The 25274-nt window shown below is 43.5% G+C and overlaps 1 protein-coding gene across 1 annotated transcript; it reads left to right on the forward strand.

Annotated features, from left to right (window-relative positions):
• Window positions 1-10657: 10657 nt before the first annotated feature.
• On the forward strand, window positions 10658-22780 carry LOC128838003 (uncharacterized). The gene is made up of 3 exons (XM_054029726.1): window positions 10658-11018; window positions 17365-17592; window positions 21808-22780. Exon 3 carries the CDS (start codon window positions 21920-21922, stop codon window positions 22778-22780), a length of 861 nt encoding a protein of 286 aa, XP_053885701.1. The 5' UTR covers window positions 10658-11018; window positions 17365-17592; window positions 21808-21919.
• Window positions 22781-25274: the final 2494 nt, after the last annotated feature.

Raw genomic sequence — 25274 nt, forward strand, 5'->3', positions numbered from 1 at the left:
TGGTGGTAAGGGGAGTCCCGGAGGGCAGTCAGGGAGCAGGGAGAGGTTTTGATGAGTCAGGAGTTATGGGGTGGGCTGTCAGGGGGCGGGGGTGTGGAGATGGATCGGAGCAGTCGGGATAGGGAGCGGGGGGGGTTGAATGGGTTGGGGGTTCTGGGGGGGCTGTCAGGGGGCAGGGGTGTGGAGAGGGATTGGGGCAGTCGGGACAGGGAGGGTTAGATGGGTTGGGGGTTCAGGGGGGCAGTCAGGGGACAGGCAGCGGTTGGATAGGCATGGGAGTCCCGGGGATCTGGCGGGGGCGTGGATAGGAGGCAGAACAGTCAGGGGACAGGTAGGGAGTGGGGTCCTAGGGGGGCAGTTAGGGTGGGGAGGTCTCAGGAGGGGGCAGTCGGGGACAAGGACAAGGGAGGTTTAGATAGGGGGTGGGGTCCCGGGGATGGTTAGAGGCAGGGATCCTGGGAGGGGGCGATCAGGGGACAAGGAGCAGGGGGGGTTGGATGGGTTGGGGGTTCTGTAGGGGGTGGGAAGTGGGAGGGAGTGGCTAAGGGGCGGGACTACCCCCCGGAGTGCTCTCTTTTTTGAAAGTTCAAACATGGTAACCCTATAATACTTCAATTAGGGGCCTAGAAGAAACTACTCTGTAATTTCATGCAACCATTATAATTGTCTTAATTGGTTGGAGGAGACAGTTGAGCGAGTACGAGTAATAGTAAGGAGATAGGAACCTTATAAATTCCCCAACAATAGGCAATATAAGCACATTGATTTCAGTTAGTCAGCAGGGCACAAGACACTGGGATGGAAATCTGTTTTCCCACATAGCAATAGAGAGTACTGTCCCTAGGCCACCGGCCCAGGGCAACTAGTGCATTTTAATGCTTGGAAATGGAAAGAAGACTTCAAATGAAAATTCCTGCTATTCAGAACATTCCATTACCAAAGGCAAATGCAAATTTGTTAGGATGTGGCTCCTCGAAAGAGAAGTGTTGCCATAGAATTCTATTTTTAACAATTCCATGCATCCTGAAATAGTGCTGCAATCCTAACACCAGGGGTGCTGTATGAGGATATAAATAGCAGCACTTATCACTCCCAGCAGCTACCACTGCTGGTCTTTCCTGGTGTAAGGCAAAAACACAATTCCCAAAGAGAACATTGCTATGTCTGCCTTTAGTCACATGTCATTAAAAAAAAGGGAAGAAACCAGGGGTCAAAGTAAAGGAACATTAACGAGAATGCCTGTAGACCAGAGACAGACTGAGGGGGAATACCCATTGACTTTAATGGTAGCAAAGAGGGAATGCCCACATTCTCTAATGGGAAGAGAACAATACTAGGTGACCCACATTCCCTAACAAAGTTTTGGGCACATGTTTGGTGCTATTCCAGTCATGTGCAGGCTATTAAGGTTTGTGTGGCTGATTATCCAGTATATCATTCAGGTTCCTGGCTCGCTAGTTCTTCTTCTGTGCTCACCACCCCTGCAGTTGGGGTGTAAAGTATAGGAGCTAGGCAGGCAGTTTCCATTTCTTTTTTCCAGTTGCTGCCTCTGGTCTTTCTCTCAATCCCCCAAAATGACCGGAGGAACTCCCCCTATTCTTCCTGGCTTGAGTAAGCAGTGCTCCGTCCTATGCTCCCTGTCCTCTTTAATTGTGGGTGAGAGCACCTGAATGCCCATAGACTACAAGAGACAGAGGAATGCCTATAGATTACAATGGAGCCTGGAGAATGGAAATTAGGGTTAGGCTGGCACAGGAGCTACTGCACTGGTTGTTCACTACTACCACAGGATCCCCCAACATAAGGTTAACCTTCCCGTGGCTGGTTAAATTGCCATTGCTATCAGGTTCTGGTAACAGTATAGTGCAAAGTTCAGATCTGCTCCACTGTCTTCCATTTATCTTTAGAGTACCATGAACACTTAGAGCACTGTAAGGAATGTTGTTTTCTGTGTATCATTTGGCTGCCTGCAATAGATAAGGTGAGGAGCCCATTTGGAACATATAGATAAGTCTGTCCCCTTCTTCATGGTTTGTCCAGAAAAGCCCATTCCTGGAGTTGGAGTAGAGCCAGATATGTGGAAAAACATTCAGCCAAGAAGAGACCTCCTCTAGGATCTCACCCTTCCCTAGCCATTCACAAATGACTACATGTCTGTGGGAAGGGAGACTTTTTCCCAGGGAAGAATCCCCTAAAATGCTGCTCCAGCCATTTAAAATGTACAGAAAAGCAAATGAGGAAAAGTGAGGATAGACTGAGGACCTGTTAATGAAAACATGATAGAATTACAAGCATATCTTTTTTCAACTATCTACAGAAGAAAGATGTATGGTAAATGTGACTTTCAATTTAATGAAACTTTATTGGTGTGACAAGCTATACAAAGTGTTTCCAACCTGTGTTGTTTGAGACACCCTTCACATATCAGACGTAGGCAACCTCTGCCCACAGTAGGACTATATATATTCAAGGGTTTATCACAGTGTCCATTTGCATTACTTAGTAATATTCTGTAGTTGTAAAGATTGTAGACTTGATTCTCTTCTCATTTACACCAGTGCAAATTAGAATTAACCTGGGTGAAGTCAATAAAATGTGTAAAACTGAAACAATGGTGGTGAATGAGAGGTTTGGGGTTATGGCTACAAATTAAGGATTTTTGGGTGGGGGGGAAGGAGGGAGATGTCATTTTCTTGAAGAATGAATATTATTAATCATGTAAATGGAAATAAGTGATTTCTAGATATTCTCCACGTGTCATTCATGATTTTGCTAGAGGTATCTTACAATCAACAACAAACAAAAAACAACAAGTGGATGTCAAAAATCAGAAGGACGGGGGGAGGGAAGACAAAGGAATCAGTAATGCATTTACATAGGCTAACTATGTGCAGAACTAATTTTTTGAGACAGTTATTTTAATATAAGCAAACATTTTATAGGATGGTAACTTACCTCTAACAGTTTCCCCTAAAATTAAGCAATTCAGATTTCTATTTTTCACAATCTTTCCCCTCTGTCTTCGGATTTTTAGAATGTCTCTCTTCCTACACCATCCCCTTGCTTCTGTCAATCTCTCTTCCTTTTCATTGAGATAGGTATTGAAATTCTTCCTGCATCTCACATCTGTCCCTGCCATGCATCACTTTTTTTGTGGGTGAGTATTGGAGAGTACTCTATTAGTCTACTCTAGAAAATTAGATCAACCCAGCTACATCCCTCACGCGTGTGAAAAATCCTCGTGCATGGAATTAAGTGACCTAAGTCCTCATGTACATAGTGCTAGGTCACTGGATTCTTCTGTCTACCTAGGTATTGCCTATTGGGGAGGTGGATTACCTACCAGTGATGGAAGAACCCCTCTCATCGATGTAGTGAGTTTCTACTCTACACTGAAGCGCTACAGTGGTGTGGGTGCAGTACTGCAGCTATACTGCTGTAGCATTTTAAGTGTTGACTGAGGCCTGGTCTACACTGGGGGAGTCAATGTAAAATACGCAACTTCAGCTACGGGAATAGCGTAGCTGAAGTCGACATATCTTATTTCGACTTACCTCCCATCCTCACGGCGCAGGATCGACGGCCGCTGCTCCCCCATTGACTCCGCTACTGCCGCTCGCCCTGGTGGAGTTCCAGAGTTGACGGGAGTGCATTCGGGGATTGATATATCGCATCTAGACGAGACGCGATATATCGATCCCCGATAGATTGATCGCTACCCGCCGATCTGGCAGGTAGTCTGGATGTACCCATAGCTTTATAGAAACTGTAGTGCTTTTGCAAGCAAGTGGAGCTACCATTATGCTTTCAGTACTCATTCACATCTAGAGCTGGGTGGGAATTCTTTGACATTGGGGATTCATTGAAACCAAAAGTTTTTGTGGGAAATGGTTAGTCTACCCAAATTTGTCTTGACATTCTCAAAAATGAAAAAAATTAAGTTTTTCATTTCAAAATGACTTTTGGTTTTGAAATTTAATCTAATTGTATTACAATTTTTAAATATTAAGAATGGTTGAAAACAATATTTTGACCAGGATTTTTGGATTTTCAGTTTATGAAAATGTGAGAGATTTACTTTTCATCTCAATGCATGATGGAAACATTTCTGAAGTTGTGAATTTTCATGAGAGATTAAGAACTGTTTTCCATCCATCCCTACTTACACCCCTGGGTAACAGAACTTGCTTGAAGGAACCAGGTGTATGGCTAAACACTAGGGTTATATCCCTGCTGTTATTAGTATTAAAGCATTCTATGTGATCTTTAATTTCCACTTGAACTACTCCTGGAGATAAGCAGAGGAAACTTCTGCCTAATGTCCTGTAGGAAGAATAGTACTGGGTCATCAAAACACATGACTAAATATTGATCTACCATCTGACAAGAAAGGGTCTTTTTCTTTATAAAAGAAAGCGACTTCAGGGTTGAGTCATTTCTAGCACTGTTAATACTGTAATGTGTCCTAAAAAGTTTTTTCTTCAATGTCCTGCAGAGGGCATCCTTTCCTACAAAATCATGATTTGAATGCTGAAATACTGAAACCCATTGAATATGTATAGCAGAGCCCCTTCTTTGCAGATTCTATGCTACACTGTAACTATAACAAAACAAACCCCCACCTTAATCACAGGTTTATCCAAGTTTGCAGCTAGTGTGTGTATGTAATGTAGACACAGAATGCCATCACAGTATGGTCCAGGGGTAGGCAACCTATGGCACGCTTGGTACTCACACTTTCAGGGTCCTGGCCACCGGTCCGGGGGGCTCTGCATTTTAATTTAATTTTAAATGAAGCTTCTTAAACATTTTAAAAACCTTATTTACTTTACATACATCAGTAGTTTAGTTATATATTATAGACTTACAGAAAGAGACCTTCTAAAAACGTTAAAATGGATTACTGGCAAGCAAAACCTTAAATTAGAGTGAATAAATGAAGACTCGACACACCACTTTTGAAAGGTTGCTGCCCCCTGGCATGGTCTATCATGTTATAGTATTTATATGTTAATTAGAATTTAATCTGCCTCATAATTTAAAGCTACAATCACTCTAAAATTTTAAAAAGCAACAGAGGGTCCTGTGGCACCTTTAAGACTAACAGAAGTATTGGGAGCATAAGCTTCCGTGGGTAAGAACCTCACTTCTTCAGATGCAAGTAATGGAAATTTCCAGAGGCAGGTATAAATCAGTATGGAGATAACGAGGTTAGTTCAATCAGGGAGGGTGAGGTGCTCTGCTAGCAGTTGAGGTGGTGAACAGAAGAGAAACTGCTTCTGTAGTTGGATAGCCATTCACAGTCTTTGTTTAATCCTGATCTGATGGTGTCAAATTTGCAAATTTGGAGCTCAAATGGAACTGGAGCTCAGCAGTTTCTCTTTGGAGTCTGGTCCTGAAGTTTTTTTGCTGTAAGATGGCTCCCTTTACATCTGCTATTGTGTGGCCAGGGAGGTTGAAGTGTTTTCCTACAGGTTTTTGTATATTGCCATTCCTGATATCTGACTTGTGTCCATTTATCCTCTTGCATAGTGACTGTCCAGTTTGGCCAATGTATATAGCAGAGGGGCATTGCTGGCACATGATGGCATATATAACATTGGTGGACGTGCAGGTGAATGAGCCGGTGATGTTGTAGCTGATCTGGTTGGGTCCTGTGATGGTGTTGCTGGTGTAGATATGTGGGCAGAGTTGGCATCGAGGTTTGTTGCATGGGTTGGTTCCTGAGTTAGAGTTGTTATGGTGCGGTGCGTGGTTGCTGGTGAGAATATGCTTAAGGTTGGCAGGTTGTCTGTGGGCGAGGACTGGCCTGCCTCCCAAGGTCTGTGAAAGTGAGGGATCATTGTCCAGGATGGGTTGTAGATCACTGATGATGCGTTGGAGAGGTTTAAGCTGAGGACTGTAGGTGATGGCCAGTGGAGTTCTGTTGGTTTCTTTTTTGGGCCTGTCTTGTAGCAGGAGGCTCTGGGTACACGTCTGGCTCTGTTGATTTGTTTCTCTATTTCCTTGTGTGGGTATCGTAGTTTTGAGAATTCTAAAATTTTACAATTTAAATAATCCATGGCAATAAAAATTTGTCACCATCTCATTAGCTATCCCCACAAAAGTCAATAACAGTCAAGATTGCTGAAGTGCAACATTCACCAAAGCAGACAACACAGATTTACAAACAAACTCAGCAACCAACCACTTAAGTTCATCCTCCTCTCCCCACCATCTACAATACTACACATCACTTAACTACCATACTCTTGGGTCTCTATCCACAACTCATAAGACACACACCTCCTCCATCACATTCCCTGTCCAACTGTAACTAACCACATAGACACTAATTGAGATTAGTGTTGTAATACTGTTTTGAAAGGGCTAGTGTTACAGTGTTAACAGTAATAAGAATGTGGCTTATTGTGGAGATGTTGTTAGTGCTGTGGAGTGTTGCTGATGCTGCAGCAGTGTAAATGCTGCTAGTGCTGCTGTTCTTGGAATTCCGATGCCAGCTGCACCAACAGAGAGTGCAGCATGTTAATTTAGCAGATCTCCATGTTGTTCATAAGAAAGACCACAGGCTTGGTTTGATATCGAACATGGGTAGCGCGTGAACTGCCAGCTGGGGCCACACCTGGCTGTTTGGGGACGCACAGCCACCCACAGCCTATGGTACCCGCCGCCCATGGTAGCAAAGGCGCTAGACCACATTTGTTGTCGATAAAGCTCAGTACTAGCATCCCATAAGAGCTATAGTACTGACTCAATCAGGACACCAGGATCCTGTCCCCTAGACCAGCTCAAAGATGCCCCTCAGAGGACTTCTCCTTTTACACACTGATACATAATTTGTTTGTATTACACTCCAGATGCTATTAGTTATCACCCTTATCCTTGTACATTCTTCGTCACGGTTTCCGTAACATATTTTGTTTTTTACGAGACAGAATTGTTAGCCCAGTGCCTAACCCCTAACCTGGCGGACCAGGGTGTCTGTTTTGTCTGACCCCTCCCCCACAACCAATCCGGCATGGTTGAACCTACCAAGAGAAAAAGCCCCCGCCGACACAAACTCTGGGGATCATTAGAGCACGCAAGCTGTCCCGCCACGACAAGACACAGACACCAGAAGACAGTGCTTAGAATGGCAACGGCAACTCTACATAAATTTCATAGACTTTGAAAAGGCTTTTGATAGTATTCCCAGGACCAGCCTATGGCACATTCTGTGGGCATATGGAATTCCTTTCCATATAATCATCATCAGTAGCTTCTATTTCAACTTTACATGCGGTGTTGATCATAGTGAGCTCAGTTTTGAAGTCAAAACAGGAGTACGCCAGGGGTGTGTCATGTCTGCAATCCTCTTCAACATTGCCATTGACTGGGTAATGCAGTGTACAACAGAAGACATGCCAAGAGGCATTAAATGAACACTCTTCTCATCCCTTGAAGACCTGGACTTTGCAGATGATGTTGCTCTCCAGCACATACCCAACACCATATACAAGAAAAAACAACTCAACTCAATGCATTCAGCCAGCAAATTGGACTGAAAATCAACCGCAATAAGACAGCTATCATGACATTTAATATTGCCTCACCATCACCAGTACAGACAGAGGATTATGTTCTCACCAATGTAGAAATATTCACATACTTGGGCAGCACCATCAGCCAGGACAGTGGAAGAAGCCAGGACATCCAGAACAAAATCAATAAAGCCAGGAACACCTTCAGGTACTTAAATACAGTCTGGAAATCATCAAAATACAACACCAAAACCAAACTCAAGATTTATGAGAGCTGCATATTTTCAACACTACTTTATAGTGCAGAATGCTTGGGAATGAAAAAGTGTGACATGTCCAAATGGTCTTCATTCCATACAACCTGCCTCATAAAAATCCTCTGTATCTTTTGGCCCAGAACAATCTCAAACCAAGATCTATTGACACAGTGCAGCCAAGAGGATCTGAGCACCATCATTGTCAGGAGGCACTGGAGATGGATCAGTCATGTGCTTCGGATAGAAACTGATTCCATCATCAGAGTAGCAATAAGATGGACACCTGAAGGCAAGTGAAAACAGGGCCGCCCAAAAACAACATGGTGAAGAGCTGTGGAAGCCGAGCTGAAAAACCTGGGGCACAGCTGGGGAACAGTTGAAAGACTTGCCAGAAACAGACATGAGTGGAGGAACTCTGTCACTGCCCTAAACACCAGAGGCGTAATAGGAACATGATGATGATTATCCTTGTACCTGCTAGTTCGAACAAGAGACACTCATCCATTTTCCTGTCATTCCCTCCTTATCCTACGAGGCATCTACATGTTCTTGTACCATGTCGTAAGAATAAGAGACCTGTTAGATCTCTAAGAGATCTATTAATTACATGAGAGATCTGTGGTTTTGTACCATCTTCTCCGGTCAGGAATGTGCTTACTTGGTTATCTGACACCTGGTGCATTGCTATTTTGCCAAAGCCAGGCCTACTCCTGTTCATTGCCTTTGGTTCAGATTGTTACTTATGCTTCGAGCTCCAGCAAGACCTACAGAGAGCACTGTATGTTGTTTCACTCTGTTAGATATTTGGGATTACAGGGGACCAGTGTGAATAGAGGGAATAATGCTGTGGGGTTGTGATACAGTTTGTAAGATTGTAAGCTCTTCCATTATGAGGCCAAATGCATATGAAATATTTTCATTTCTGTATTTATAGGTTAAGTGTGGAAAACTGTTCTTAGTGGACAACTGTTGTGTTTCGAGTTAAGACTTGCATGTTTGCTCATGAGTGTGAAGGTTGCAAAACTAACCTTCCAATGCGTGACTGGGGTGTAGTGATGCAGCGTTGTCTTCCAGTGTCTGCAAACAGCTTGACCCAGTAGCCCTGACAGACTGATAGATTTCAAGGCCAGAAGGGACTATTGTGAGTCTGGTATGACTTTCTGTTTAACACAGGCTATAGCTAATTCCGAGAACATATCTTGATTTAAAAATTGTCAGTGATGGAGAATCCATCACAACTCTTGATAAATTATTCCAATGGTTGAAAGAGTTGGAAAACCCAGATCTAGACATTGCTTTCAAAGCATTGCCTGGGAAAAAGTAATGAAGATAAGAAATGTTAATATAAAAGGATAATGTGTAATTTGCATCTTGAGGAGTGTTCTGTATTGTGTGAGTGTAGGCACTCTGAAGGTAGCCCGCAACTATGTGAGTGGCATTTATATTCTCAAACTGGTACTGCACCTGGAAAAATACATTAAGGAGAGAACCAGGAATCACTACTAAAACTGGTGTCAGACTTTAGATACCAGGTTCTATTAACCAAAATAAACTCAGACTGTGACCTTCATTTATCTGTTCTCATCACTATCAGAATTATTACTTTGTATAAAATTACTACATAACTGTTTGTAGTCTAAATAAGTTCAGTTCTTTTGTAGTTTAGTGACTTCAGTAGAAGCTTGAGTGGTCACTGCTTTATATAATCATAGCAGACATGAAAGAGACCTTCTCTGATTTAAAAAAAAAAAAGACACCCAAACTAAAACAAGCTAATGGTTCTTAAACTGTAGCCTCCCTCTGGTTGAAATCAATAGTCCTCTGTGTGGGCAAAAGAGTCTGCCCACAGTCTGTTGCAGGATTGTAGCTAATATGTGTTGTCTTGTTTAGTCCGTACCAATATTTATTTGAAGGAAAAATTTAATGCAAATCAGACTGAATTCAATGTGTTTCACTTTTGTAATAAATAGAAACAGGTAGGAGAATGTAGACACACTTGGAATATCCCCAAAACCTTTGGGATTTAGTTCAAATTCAGGATATGCAATACTTTACCATTAACTTTTCCTCTGGTGCCAGTTTGACTTTTATATGCTTAAGAAATGTTTTGACAATCTCTCAAATTGCCATCAGGCCTCAAGAAGTTAATTCTGCCCTGGCCTCATGTAGCTCTGTGTCGCGGGGGGTCACCCTTCTCCTGCCCTGAGGGCCATAAAACAGCCTTGGGAGAGGGCTGCAGCGGGGAAAAGCCAGGCTGATTTGGGGAAGTGGCCACAGGTGGGACCACGCCCCAGTCAGGCCACAGCTGGCCCTATAAGAGGGCTGAGGGCCAGAGGCTAAGAGACACACTCTCTCATTAGCTTCTCTGAGAAAGAAGGACCTGGCTGCCTGGGAAGCTGAGAAGGGTACCTAGGGTGGAGCAGTGCTGGGGAAGGGCAGAGGGAGCTGGGAAGCTCCAGCCTAGCAAAGCCCCAGGCTGCAGGCCGAGTTAAGGGTCCACAAACAGTACTGGGGCTGCAGAGGGGCAGCCCAGAGATAAGCAGAGGCAGCAGGTCCCTTGCCAATGATGAGTGGTTTACAGACTGCAGTCTGCCCCAGGGAGCGGGGGCTAGACAATGGCTGGCAGTAGCCACTGAGGTGAGGTGGGAATAGGGGGTTCTCCTGGGAGGGGAGACCCAGAGTGCAGGGGGACTGTGGAGGGCAGAACCCCAAGAGAGGTGCACCAGGGTCTGGGAGGGACATGGGGCCAGTGGCAGGTGAGAAATCAGCCGGCAGAGGGTGCTCTTGGTTGGGAAGAGCTAATTCCCGAGATGACCAGCAGGAGGCGCCTGTCGCAACCCTGAGCCCGGCATTCAAGTCTGGCTGCTTGTCGGTCACAAGTGTACCGTGTGCAAAGACACAAGCGTGCTGGGGGAAAAAGATGTGCCGGGTGCAGTCCCCAGCTTTGCATACAGGGCACCAGTCCGGAACCTGGAAGGTGAAGGAGCAAGGAACCAATCCGACACAGATACGAGCCAAGTGTCCCCATACAAAACCAGAAGCCCACGCCTAAATCGGGAGGAGTGCCCGCGCGTTAGCCGTACAGACTGATCACCCTATCTGCCAGGGTCTTCTCCGGATTTTGCCAGCTCATGTCGTGTGTTTTTTCCCTTCTTTTGTACTTTATTTTTTCAAAACTACGTCCCACATCTCTATTATGTACTCGGTATCCATACTGCTGGTCAGTTGCGTCTGGAGTGCGGTACGTATGTTTTAAGTTCTAATGCTATTTCTAATTGATGTTTTACCCTCTCCCCCGAGTAGAGTTGTAAAAGTTTTAAGTTAGATACCATTTTAATTGATGAATTATCTTTCCCACTTGTCCCTTCCCAATCCAAGTTGTAAACCATCCCATATTAATAGTAATAAAGCAGCCACTTGGCTTTAAATCACAGCCCGTTGCATCCCGTTCCTTTCTCCTCCTCCCCCATTAAACACCCACCCGAACCTCGCTTGTCTTTGACAGCGAGTCACCACCCCGTCAGACTCTGCATAAGGCCTTTAGAATTCTGAGTTACAGCTTCCAGGTCTACTTCATGTTCTAGGTTACAGGACCCAACCTCCCATACAATTTAGTTTCTGTAAATCAGGCAAGTTAATATTTTATATAAAAGGTGACATCATTTTCACTCATGTAGCACACTAAACCTGTACACTATTTGACACTGGAGTCTCTAGTCATTGAGGGTACATCTACACTGGAATAAAAGACCTGCAGCATGGCCGCGGCTGGCCTGGGTCAGCTGACATGGGCTCATGGGGCTAAAAATTGCTGTGTAGTGTTTTGGGCTGGAACCTGAGCTATGAGACTCTCCCCCTTTGCGGGGTCCCAGAGTTTAGGCTTCCGCTCAAGCCTGAACATATACATAGATTTTTACAGCCCTGCAGCCCAAGTCAGCTGATCGAGGCTATCCAGAGTGTTTAATTGCTGTGTAGATGTACCCTAAATGAAAGTGTCTATAGAGCTAGTTGTTTAGGTGCCTAAATATACAATCTTATTTCCACTGTGATACAGCAGGGCCAGAGGGCAGCAGGAGAATTATCGATGGGAGATATATAATCCCCAGAATGATCAGAGCCTTATTCCCTGTTGACTGAGGAGAGGTTACTACAGGTTAATTAGAGCACCTGGAGCCAATTAAGACTCTGCCAGAGAACTAATAAAAACCCATGCTTCAGTCAGAGGGGAGAAGGGAGGGAGAGCTGATTGTATTTAACCAGAGGATCAGAGTACCAGGGGAAGGGAAACCCTGCTCCAGCAGAGGGACTCCCCAGGCACAGAGGACTGAGAAAAACCCTGCCCAAGCGGAGAGAAGGCAAGAAGCCCAAGAAGCTAAAGGGGTTGGGGGCCAGAGTAGAGTGTGAGCCTGGGTCCCTTCCCCACTCCCCTCTTCTCTCCCACCAGCGGAGCTGCCGACACCCAAGAATAGGGGCAAGAGGCGGCAGCCTGACCCATCACATGAAGGAAAAGCGCAGGACCCACCATAATAGTGTCTGCCATTTGTCACACCACCCAGCCAATGAAACACACATACTAATGCTTTCCAAGACTTTCAAACAAAAAAAATCAGTTCATGCAAGTTATTTATAGTGCTATCTTTGTGTCACAGGGCTGCCACTTACTGCCTCCAGAGTATCCCCTCATGGCCATGGGTGACCCTGAAGTACCCTGCCTCTGTTTTCCCCTTCCTTGGGGCTTCCTAAACTCTCCCCAGTCCAAAGGAAAGTAAACATTCCACAATTAGGTCCAATTTATTCAATCATCAGGTCCACTGGCCCTCCAGGCCCCAACCCCAGGTTCAATGTCTCTGTGTTACACTGGATTATCAACAGAAAGTCTTTCAAAATAGAACACAAACTCAGTCCTCATCCCCATTTCAGTTGAGCACGGCTGCTTTTCCCTGAGGATCTGGCTTTCTGCTTTCCACCTGGAGTTTGACCTTCTCCATAGCCCTTCATTGCTGGCACCTTCCTCCATGCTGACTCAGGGTTTTGAAGGAACCTCTTGTTCTCTGCAGACATAACCACAGCTTTCTGAACACTTTCCTCTTCCCCCTTAACTTCCAGTATAAAAGCAGCAGGACTCATTTGATTGCTCTCAGGTGGGGCTCATTCTCTAACCAGGGTTGGCTAGCCCCAGCCCTCCTGCAATTAAGGGGCTAGCCACCCCGTTACACTTTACAGTGACATTGTAAGAAAAAGAAACTAAAGTAATATTTCACTTGCAATTGAATTACCCACAGTTGTTAATTCCAAGTTCAAAGTCCTGGTGCCTTTACTTCTTAGAGGCAGTTTTCAAACACAGCAGATAAGAGAGCCTAGATGAGACACCTGCTTTTATACTTTCAATCAGAGTGACACTTGCAACCTCAACTCTTCAGACAAGAGTAAATGTACAGTATCTATAATATAATGAGTCTGCTTCTCTCTGCCCAATTCTTCAGCTGCAGATATTTTTAGGTCAAGAAAAGTAACATTCCAGTCAATGCAGCCTCAGTGTAATGAACTTTTTTTGAGCTTCCAAATTTGCAGCTTTGTGGTATACTCTAGATGCAGAACCAAGTTCCATCATGGGGGGGAAAAAAACAAATGTCCCAAAATTATAAAAATCAAAAGACTACACTTTGCCCACCTCCTAAAAGCTCACACGGTTACACATTTTATCTATATATTTCTCCGTTAATAGACACATATTAATGAGTTTTGGATCCAATGTTAAGAGATTTGATGGGTGCAAAACAAATGATGTTTCAAAGCTTAGTATTGGCATACTGGTACCTCTATTTTACAGGAATAATGTGCTTTGTATAAAGTTGATTTTCACCACCATGCCTCTCGTGTACCTATAAGACTGCAGCATTCAATGGGAGCTGCTGCATGTTCAGCACTTTTGAAAACCTGACTTTAGGTTCCTAAAGATGGATTTACGAACTTAACATTTTGGAAATCTTGTCCCTAGTAACCTGATGCATACAGCTGTAAAGCAACAAAGTGCCCAGTGCATTTAGGCTATAACGGCTTTAAACTTTTTTTCTCAAACCCCATCTGTCATGGAAGAACTTGCCTGTACTTTAGCACATGAGTAGTACACCAACAGTCATCCTCAAGAATCTAATTGCCATATAATCATGGTGTCATGTTGTTGAAATCAAGTTACCTGTTTAGCATGTCTGTTTAGGAATGAAGAAAAATCACTTAATTCAAAACAAAGTGCAATCAAATTATCTGAGAAAGGAAAGTGAACAACAATTAAATCCATATCAGAGAAAGTACTCCTGACTGACTTCTACAAAGGGATTTAGTGACAAAAATCTGTATATGTTCATAATCAAGCCATGAAACTAAAACCATTAACATTTCAAATTCTGTTGTAAAAGGTATAGGGGATACGTTATTTCCAGTGCTAAAGATCTTATTTACATTGATGCAACTGAATCATTTGAGAGAGAAAATGAAAATCAACCTCAGAAGAGCAAGGTTTCTGGTTTGAAAGCAAAGCAACATTAAGGGCAGTCAGACAGAATATTCTTGAAAAAGCACTGCATTAGTTCTAACTCTTATTGTCTATTAGACAAACATAAAGCAATTCTTCTTTGAACTTGGAAAGGAGCTGCTGTCTAGAACAAACTAGACAAACGTATTTTAACAATCACATACCAGTTCATACTTTGGAAGGAACCTGCTAATGTGTATTACAGATTTACAAAACAAAGTAAAAATTTCCAGAAAGAACCATAATGTGTCCTGAAGACAGCATCTCTTCCAGAAGAGTTCCTTGTGTCACATGGTATTCTGTGGAAGTGGAGAACAGATCACAATTCAAGCCAAGAGTATAATCATCACCAAATCCTGCAGACCTGGATAAGGAGACTAGCACTTCATTTAAGAGGCTATTCTATTGCCAGGGCTCTTGGTATTCTGTGAATTTTCCAGCGGAATCCACTCTTTGCCACGGAATTTGAGTTGCAAAACCTAAGCTCTATTCTTAAAAAAAAAAAAAAAAAATCTAGTCATTGGTGGGAAGAGTACCTTAAAAGGTGAACAAAGTGAAAATTGATGCAATGTTGGTGTCTTGAATTTTTAGACTGAATACAAGAGATCTGAAAAGCATTAACTGTCCCTTTCATGTTGACTTGTTTAACTCTGAAACCTAAAAATGTCAATTTCACTGTCAATATTTGAGCAGTAATGTCTAACTTCTTTGCTTATCCTACAACCCCAAATAGCCTCCTTTATCTCCATAGAAGCCAAAAGTCCTAACTATCCACTCTGCAGCTTGCAACATTTACAAAACAGTTCAAGAAGTCATAGCACATTGAAAACTGAAGATGTAAGGACTGTGTAAAATAACAAAATGTAATAGCTACATAAATAATACACAGGCAATTAGTCTGATTGCGGTACAGTAACTCCTCACTTAATGTTGTAGTTATGTTCCTGAAAAATGCGACTTTAAGCAAAAGGATGTTAAGCGAATCCAATTTCCCCATAAGAATTAATGTAAATGGGGGGGGGGGGGTTAGGTTCCAGAGGAAAATGTTTTTGCCAGATAAAAGGCATTATATACATTTTAAACAAGCAATTTAATACAGATATTAAACAGGCTGACACCCCCCCTATCAGCTCCCCTACGCCCACCCCCCCAGCGCCTCCCGCCTGCTGGCGGACCCTGCGGATCAGCGCCTTCCCCCTGCTCCTGCGCCTCTTGCGCGTGGCAATCAGCATTTGCGGCATTCAGGAGGCTGGGGGAAGGAGCGTGTTTTGCGGCATTCAGGAGGCTGGGGGGGCAATCAGCATGTCTTGCAGCATTCAGGAGGCTGGGGGGAGGAGCGAGGATGCGGAGCGCAGCCTCCCCCCCCCTCCAGCCTCCTGAACACCGCAAACCAGCTGATTGCCGCGGACAGGAGGCAGAGGAGGGAGGGGGGAGACTGTGTGCCAAGTCCTCACTACTCCCCCAGCCTCCTGAATGCCTCAAGACAGCTGATTGCCGTGGGCAGGAGGTGGGGGGGACAGGGGGAAGGCGCTGATCCGTGGGGTCTGCTGGCGGGCGGGAGGCGCTGGGGGGGAGGGGCGTAGGGGAGCTGATGCGGGGCTACCAGCTGTGGACAAAGCAGGCGGCTAAACAATGTTATAGGGGAGCATTGCACAATTTTAAACTAGCATGTTCTGTAATGGAGCAGGGACGTAACATCGAAACAATGTTAAACCAGAGGACGTTAAGTGGGGAGTTACTGTATTTATTCTATAGTTATTAAAAACTTCCACATTTAATTTACATTAATTTTCTGCAAAATTTCCACTCAACTACACTGTGGTGGTGCAGAATTCAGTGTCCTTGATGCAGCAGTTAGGTGCAGTTTGCCATGGAGTACATGGAATCTTGCCTATTCTCCCCAAGTGATTTCAACGTTATTCTTTTAGAGATGTTGTAAATAAGATAGCTGGGATTCTTCATCACATCATTTCAACCTGCACTGAGTGGCATGTCATTGGGAATGATTTCTTGTATAATATCTTGCTTCTAAATCCATGATATTGCTAGGAATGTATAATGTATTGATGGATTGGTCAGATAAATCCTAGCCTGCACTAGGTTATAAGTTCCTTTTGATGTAGACACCACTATGTTCATCAATCTAAGAGAGAGAGCGACAAAGAACTACAAGTTGTCAGCCTGCATCTAGCTGCTTAATAAATATCCTCTTTTGATTTGTTCTACTGAAGTCCTCTCTTGTCTATAATCTGCAGGGTCACTCATATTTTCAAATTAATGTACAAATATTAAATCAGTTCTCACAACACACCTGTCAGTTAGATAAGTACTAGCCACATCTTACAAGTTGCTGCATCTGAGATAGAGATAATAAGTGATTTGCCCAAGGTTACATTGCAAGTCAGCATCAGGGCATACCTGCTTCCAATGGAAAAATGAACAGCCTGACGCACTTCTCAACTAACCCTGGCTGGGTGGTTGGTTTTGGTTATTTGGGGGAAGGGGATCATTTGAAAAAGGAATCACATAAAATATAAATGTGGTTAATCAAAATTATATATATCCCCTGACAATAAGTGAATTCAGACCATCTTGTTCATAGCCTATTTGCACTGGGACCAAACATAGGTTCTCTTTAAAGCTCTTTATTAAATTCCTCCACTACTGTCTTTAACATCATTTTAACAACTGGAATAGTGGAATTTGTAGTAGCAATGGCTGCCCCACCAGTGAAAGCCTTGAGAGCCTGGGAAATTCCCCCCAAGCCTGAGGATAGATAGGTACATGTCAGAACAGATTTGATTTCTATCCCTACTCCTATGATCAGTGCACTAGACTATTTTGTCTCATAGACAATTCTGCCATTACCCAACTCAGTCATTCTGCATCTTCTTTGACTTTCAGAAAAGACATGTTTATGAAAAGCAGATGTATGTCACGTGGGATCATAATAGATGTGCTGTGTGACATGACCCAAGGATGTCCTGTGTCAGCTTGTCTCTGGGTCATGGATATTTTTGGAGCTTTACTGTCATTCTGTTCTTCTGACTTTTAGGGGGCATACCATGTTCTGGTACAGCAGTTTCTCAAGGAATGGCAGTCTGACCAACCACCACACAAATACACAAACTTTGGCACATTTGGCCGATTCTGCTGATAACTGGAATAGCAGTTCAGGATTGAGTTACATTGGCAGAATTGCCTATTACCCTGTAAAAAGCCTGCCTCATTAGTACTACCAGTCAGCTGCTTTGAGCCTAAATGGACTCCCTCCAAGTTAAAGGTAGTATAAAGTGTTTCTTGTCAAATGTATGTATTTTTGTAATCTAGGTGTTCCTTTTTCTTGTTTACTTACTACTCCCTTTTTTTATTGTTCATTGACTTATTGTGAAGTGCTTTTCTCTCAAAAGTAAAGAAATAATTGCCAGTGCTGGTGAGATTTAGGACCTGTTCCAGCTCCCATTAAAGTCAACTGGAATCTTTTCAGCTGATTGACTTCAATGGGAGGTGGATTAGTTCCTTAAACATACATAACAAAAAAGATATTTAATGAAATTGAGAACTTTCAAGTAAATTTCAGCCACCAATGTGTTCATTTCTAAAGCTTCTTATTATTTTTTCTTAATTACATTTGTCATGTTTACAATGTAAATGAGTCAGAGGCTCTTTTTACTTGTGCAGTAATAGGACTTAAAAAACAGCTGAGGGTGCTATGCAGAGGTCAGTGTGTGGTGCTGCTACAATTCATCATGACTGTGGGTTACAAGTTGCAGTATTGATTTGAAGTTGGTGGCAGATATAAGCAGACAGGTATACTTTAATAGGACCAGTGAAGTACTCGACTTCTAGTAGATAGTATGTAGCAGTAATTCCATGTGTCCTGAAGATGGCTGGAGTAAAATTAGCAACTGCCCACATATTTTGCAAAACAGGTCAATCTGATTTAGGACAACAGCTGTTAAAGCCGGATGGAACAAAGCCACCATCATGGCTGAATTGCATCTGTTTTTCAAGAGTCATCTACTCAGTCATCTGTGACTTAAACCAATGGTTATCTTGGCTACTGAAAACTAGAAGGGAATGCCTGGGGGCTAAATTGGAGGGAGTCATTAATGCATCCCTAAAAAAGGGAAAACTCAAGCAACACTCAAACAATCTATGATAGAGCTGTTGTTCAAGAATCCAACTGGAAATACTAGCATCATTATAAAATATTGCTTGTTTTCTAATTACCCCTTTCTGGAGTAGGTCACTGAGAAAGTGTCAAGACAACAGCATCTGCTATCTTCAAATTATTTGGATCACAACCATGGCATGCAAGTGGTGTTAATCACAGAGGTGATAATCTCAGCAGAGCAATAGACAGGTCGAACATTCTTGTTACCGCAAGTTTTCAGCACCCTTCAATACCCATCGATCATGGGATGCCGTTGACAGAACTGCAGCACCTTACAGGGGCTAATGGAATCAATTTAGAGTGATTCTGGTCATTCTGTTCAGAGAAACCCCCCAGGGTGATGCTAAATTCCATGATTTTTGTATTCAATTTCTATGTGAAGTTGCAGGGAGAGATTGTTAGCTGGAGTAGGCTACTACATAATCAGCCTTGGAGAGAGTTATTTCCTTACTCTTCCAATATCTGGCCCCTAAAAGAAAACCAGCTGGTTTATAGTCAATCTGAGTAAAATGAAGGCCATGTGTATTGGCAGGGGAAGCATTCTGAGGATCTACTGCAGTATGCAATTTTTCTCTGAGGTTAGATCATGTGTCACACGTTATCGAAGTGGTTTGCAAACTCAAGGTTTTACTGACTCTTCTCCAGTCCTTGAGGCCCAAAATGCATGTGTCTTTTTTTCCATCTGTGATTGGTCCTTTCCCTCTCAAATGTGCCCCTTCCCATAGACATCCAGCATTTGTTACCTCTACACTAGACCAGTGGTTCTCAAACTAGGGCCACCGCTTGTTCAGGGAAAGTCCCTGGTGGGCTGGGCCGGTTTGTTTACCTGCCGTATCCGCAGGTTCGCCGCTCCAGGCCAATGGGAGCTGCAGGAAGCGGTGCAGGCCGAGGGACATAGTGGCCGCCACTTCCCGCAGACCCCATTGGCCTAGAGCAGCAAACCGCGGCCACGGGGAGCTGCGATCGGCCGAACCTGCGGATGCGGCAGGTAAACAATCCGGTCCGGCCCACCAGGGGCTTTCCCTGAACAAGCGGCGGCCCTAGTTTGAGAACCACTGCACTAGACTACAGCAATCTTGAATGCTAGAACCTTTTCTAAAGTGGAGTATTTGATTCTGACAGCTATTATGGCTGTTTTTGGTGACCATGACCCTGAGCAGAACCTTTCCCATAGTCCATAAAAAGATTCACCATTGTGGCAGAGTGGCTGCCTACTGAGCATAGGGATCACTTTGCAGGCACCCTGACCCTTCCACCTCTCTCAGGCCCCTTAAGAACTCCACACAGCACTCCCACCCAGTGTGGTTTTAATAACAGAAAAGGTTCAAAAAATTCTCCAGATCCTTAATAATAAATATGGTTCAAACAATCTTCAGAAAATCCCCAGGATAAAGTCCATAACTATATCACAAAAGATCATACTCAGCCCTCATTCTTCTGCAATTTCAGTCTGCTCTAGCCCTTAAACATTGGTTTAAGAACAGTGACACTTCATCCTACCCTCAATCCACACAGCACTGCTTTTAAACAGGTTTCAGAGTAGCAGCTGTGTTAGTCTGTATCCGTAAAAAGAACAGGAGTACTTGTGGCACCTTAGAGACTAACAAATTTATTAGAGCATAAGCTTTCGTGGACTACAGCCCAGAAGTGGCTGTAAGCTTATGCTCTAATAAATTTGTTAGTCTCTAAGGTGCCACAAGTACTCCTGTTCTTTTTGCTTTTAAACAGGCAATCAGTAACATGCTCTTTTAGCATTAATACACTGTGACATTACACTCCATATTCTTTATGAAAATATGCTTATGATATGAATATGACATAACTGAGATGTACTTTATGCAAGATAGCTCATGTAAGATATCATTGGAAAGGTTATGATTTACTGAATATGATTATCCTATTTGTATGCATGTATCATTTCTGTATCTAAAGTTCGGAATATGGACTATGTAACAATTACAACTGGGTGTGTATTTGGAAGGCATCCACCAGATGACAGGCCATCAGATTTGATGGGCCATTAGGGAGGAACAATAAGACTGTGAAGATACTAATCTCTCTCCCTCCTGGGATGTGTCCTGGGACATAACTGTGACACTACCAAGGGCATGTCTTCATTAGTAGCGTTAAAGCGCTGGCCGTGGCAGCGCTGCTGCAGCAGCGCTTTAACATGGCTGGGTAGTTGTGGGATAGCACTGGGAGAGAGCTTTCCCAGCACTATAAAAAAACCCACCTCCACAAGCTCCCAGCACTGGAATAGCTCCCAGCACTGATGCACTGTCTACACTGGCACTTTAACTCGCAGTGCTCAGGGGGGTGTTTTTTCACACTCCTGAGTGAGAAAGTTGCAGCGCTGTAAAGTGCCAGTGTAGACAAGCCCTAAGTCAAGTGATCTTGTCACCTGATACTAAACATTATCTTGGACTTCTTGTAACTTTCCACTAAAAAGGGAGGGGGCTCAAGTTTGGGAAACAAAGGATTCCCGCCTTATGTAAACCTTATTTATGGGTGGGGAGGAAGGCAAAGGGGAATCTCTACTCCATGGCCTGTCTGCCCAAGAAGAAAGACTGCTAAAGATACCCAAAGGACAGGCAAGTGGGGAGTCCAGACTGAGACAGGGGTCCAGTCTGAAAAGAAATATAACTGGAACTCTAAGCTACAGAAACTTTGCAACCCGCCTAAAATAACATTTACGGTAAGAATGTAACCTGTTCCTTAAGTATATTGAACTTAGCTTGCATATTTTGTTTTATTTGCTCTGTTATCTGCTTTGTTCTGTCTGTTATCTCTTATATTTACTTAAAATTCACCTTTTGTAGTTTATAAACTTATTTCTTGTTTATAATATAACCCAGTTTGTGCAATTCATAATTGGGGTGGGGGTTAAGAGGCTGTGTATACCTTCCTCCACATTGAGTGAGGAGGCGGATTTCATAATATACCTTTGGGTCTGCACTCCAAGTGAGGTGGACACCTGAGTGCTGGGGCAAGTCCCTTTAGCTGAGTCTTCCCAGAGCTGATTTCAGTGTCTGTGTTGTTCTGCAGTTGGGTGTGGCCTGCCTGTGTGTGTGCTGGAGGAGGCTTAATAGCCTGGCTCAGCAAGACAGGTAAAAAGGGTTCCCAGGCTGGCAGAACAGGTGGGCTCAGTGGTATCTCAGCATATCAGATGGCATCTTAACAGGGGGCAACCCTTCACAGTGGCATAGTCGAGCAGGATAGTGTGCACAGTTTATTGCCCTTAAACACTGGTGGTGATTTTAGTGAGTTTTAAGTGTGGTGGCTGGAGAACAGACAAAGTGATTTTCTGTTTGCTTATTTCAGGTAAGAGAAGTAGGGACAGGAAAAACAGCAAAATGAGTGAAAGTGAAGCTACCAAAAAGTTGGAGCTCCTTCAGGCACATAAGAACATAAGAGATAGATGGAATTAAAATAGATGGAAATTGATGAGCAGAAGGCTACGCATCATAGGACCATGGCACTCAGGCAGCTAGAGGCTGACAAAGAAATGGAGGCACAAGCAACCAGACAAAAAGCAGACCATGAGAGCACCATGGAAATCCAGAAGCTAGCCTTTGAAGAGAAAGAAAAAGAGAGAAAGCATGAACTGGCTATATTGGAGTGGAAGAGACAGAACCCCACACCAGGGGGCTCCACCTCTCCAAAAATCCACAAGTGGGAGTGGTTGTGTCCAGCATATAGCAAATCTGGGGATATTGCTGAGTATTTCATCATCTTTGAGAGAATATGTATGCTCCATGCAATTTCTGGTGATCAAAAGATGACCACTTTGGTTGCAAAATTGACTGGGAGAGCTCTGGACATACTCAATAAGATGCCAATGGGTGATGCTTCCAATTATGGTAAATGTAAGGACATGGTTTTAAAACAGTTTCAGATTACACCTGACATTTATAGAGTAAAATTTAGAAGCCTTAAGAGAGGGGCTGGATTAAGTAATGTGGCTTATGTGAACCAAATGAGAGATCTACTGGATAAGTGGGTGAGGAGAAAAGGTATTACAAGCTTTGAAGGAATGTGTGATTTGGTTGCTCAGGAACAGTTCCTGAATATGTCTAGTGATGATGTAAAACAGTGTTTATGGGATAAAAAGGTGGAAACAGTTGATGAACTTGCAGCTTTTGCAAATAAATTTGAGCAATCTCAAGCACCTAGAGGAGTTAAAGTTTGGTGGGAAGCAAGGTCCACGTTTTACCCCTGGGAAGAAGGACGGTGGATGGGAGGCTGGATACTCACCTCCCCAGGTTCACTCCTCCAGTCCTCATCCCAAATCTGAAAAAGCTGAAGAGCCCAGAAGGTGCTATTATTGTAATTCCACTGAGCACCTGAGGAATAAATGCCCTGTGCTCATAGGTGGTGAGTTATATAGGTCCATGATACCCGTGCTCCACCAATATTCAGGTACGTGGGCCTGGCTCCACCAATGTTTGGGCTTATATTTTACATACATTTTGATGTGAACAATGTCTCGGTTCACAATTTTCCTCTCAGCATCAACTTGAAGGGAACACTTAACCTTATTTTCTTAAGGTAGCACAAACCTGTGTTGTGAAAACAGGCTAAATAATCAGGGTGCTTTTGTGACGCACAGGCTTCCGACAGTCTGCACACACAATTATGACAATGACGTGGGACTGCAATGCAAACCCACGTCATTTTCAGCATCGTCTAAGCAGGTGGTTGAAAAGTCTCTGTCGCGAATTCACCCACTCTGCACCATTGTATCTCTTACAAATAAGGCCCTGATCCAGCTTCATTTGAAAGCCATCCATACTTTCAAATACTTTAACTGTATGAGTGCCTAAGGGAAAAAACACACAACTTAAATTCAAGCGGTCAGTTTGGGGTATGATAGTGTTTAGCTCAATACTTGATTATTTTTACTCTTTAAAGTAAAGTATATAATTGGTTGTATACGCATACTATAAAATATAATGTATTCTCATAGAATCATAGAAGATAAGGGTTGGAAGAGACCTCAAGAGGTCATCTAGACTAACCTCCTGCTCAAAGCAGGACCAGCCCCAACTAAATCATCCCAGCCAGGGCTGGACATTGAAGCAGGTGAGTGCTGCTTCTGACTTTCCACTTTTAATTGGCCCTTGTGTGCTGTAGCTTCATTTTATCCCTGCAACAAATTCTCGATTCGTAATTCCCCAACACATGGGTGCTTAGAAGGGCCAACCTGGCCAGAGAACGTAGGAATGCCAGGAGCAGCTAATCTTGGGTAAGTTTAATTCTGTCACTCTGTTAATTTCTTTGTTTATAAAGCCACACCCTAGTCTAGGGGTGAGTTCAGACTATTTCAATGCAGGCTAAGAAACTGTGGACCCCACAGTTCCAGCAGGAGCTAGCAAGCTAAAGGATCAATGACTTTGATGAAATCCCCTTCTATGAATCATTGGCTGCTCCAGGCCTTTGGAATAATAAACCTGAGCCAGGCTTGGCAAGCTCAGACAGATATAGTGTCCTAAGTGTTACCTTGTCAAAATTTGCAAGTTGCAAATTCTGATGGATGATGGCCTCTCTCTCAGAATTCATTTTCCCTTGCCTTTGCCCATTCCCTAGTTCTTGTGATGTCAGTTTTGAATTAAATTTGACTTAACTCTACTCCTTGGAGCTGGCAATAGCCAGTGGGAATGATTCAATAGCAGTGTTACCATAAGTAGACATGAGGAAGGACTAAATAAAGTGTGCCATCATTTGTGTTGTAGGCCACAGATTTGAATTCCAGCAATCATCCACATGCACCCAAATTGCCATTGTATGTGTTTGGTATAGTGGTATTGAAAGGTGGAGGGATCAGTTGGAACAGCTTAGCAGAATTGTCACTGTGATATGGGGAGAAGGACATGTATAATTTGAGGGATGAATTATGCCTCACTTCAGTGCTGAGTTCTGTAGATTGTGTCAATAAAGGTGCACCAATGGAGTCTTCTTGCCCTGGGGACGACCAGCAGGCTGGTGGGATACGTAACAGTGGTCTCCGAGGCTTACTGAGGGGTAAGTGAAGGCAATGCGTGTGATGCTCCCCAGGGGTACTCTGGGTTGTGAGACACTTCATCACCACCTGCCCATAGCATGAAGCAGTTTTGCCTAATGCCTGCTGTAGCTCAGCTTTGACACCAACAGTCTCTAGCCACAGATAAGCCCTGAATTCCAGGGCTCCGCAGACCTCACTCTCTCTGTGCAGGCTAGTGACAGTCACCCTGCCCCCCCCCCCCCCGATCTCCTCCGCAGTATCCAGCCTGTCACTGGACACTCCCAGAAATGACCAGATAAGCTGTCTCTGAAGAGATGGTGAACACACAGCTTGTCTAGCACAACTCAGGATCAGGTCCTTTGTAACATTACAGCACTGAAATATGTTTATAGTCAAATGGTAAGTATTTTATCAAAGAATAAGTTTTAAGAGATGGTGAATAAGGATAAGTGGAAGCAACTGGTTGCATGTAAAACAAAGGGCATAACACACTTCTTAGCTTTAAAATTTAAACTTAACTCTAACAGGCTAAAATCCTTGTCTAAAAATGCTTCTCACCTAAAGCAGCCTCTCGCAGTGTCACTATGCCAAACGGCCAGGATCTAACTTTCACGAATGCAAAAAGCACTGTCCTTTTTGCTTCCTCAGAGATGGATAACAGGGTGCTATCCCTGTCCCCCCAGAGATAGTCCAGTAAACCTTTGAAGTGTGTCCTTTTGAAGTGCACCCCCACATATAAAACTCTTCTCCCCACTTGCTTGTTTTCCTGTGTGCTCCTTTCCTGTTG

This window comes from Malaclemys terrapin, chromosome 5, assembly GCF_027887155.1.
Source record: "Malaclemys terrapin pileata isolate rMalTer1 chromosome 5, rMalTer1.hap1, whole genome shotgun sequence".
Classification (NCBI taxonomy): domain Eukaryota; kingdom Metazoa; phylum Chordata; order Testudines; family Emydidae; genus Malaclemys; species Malaclemys terrapin.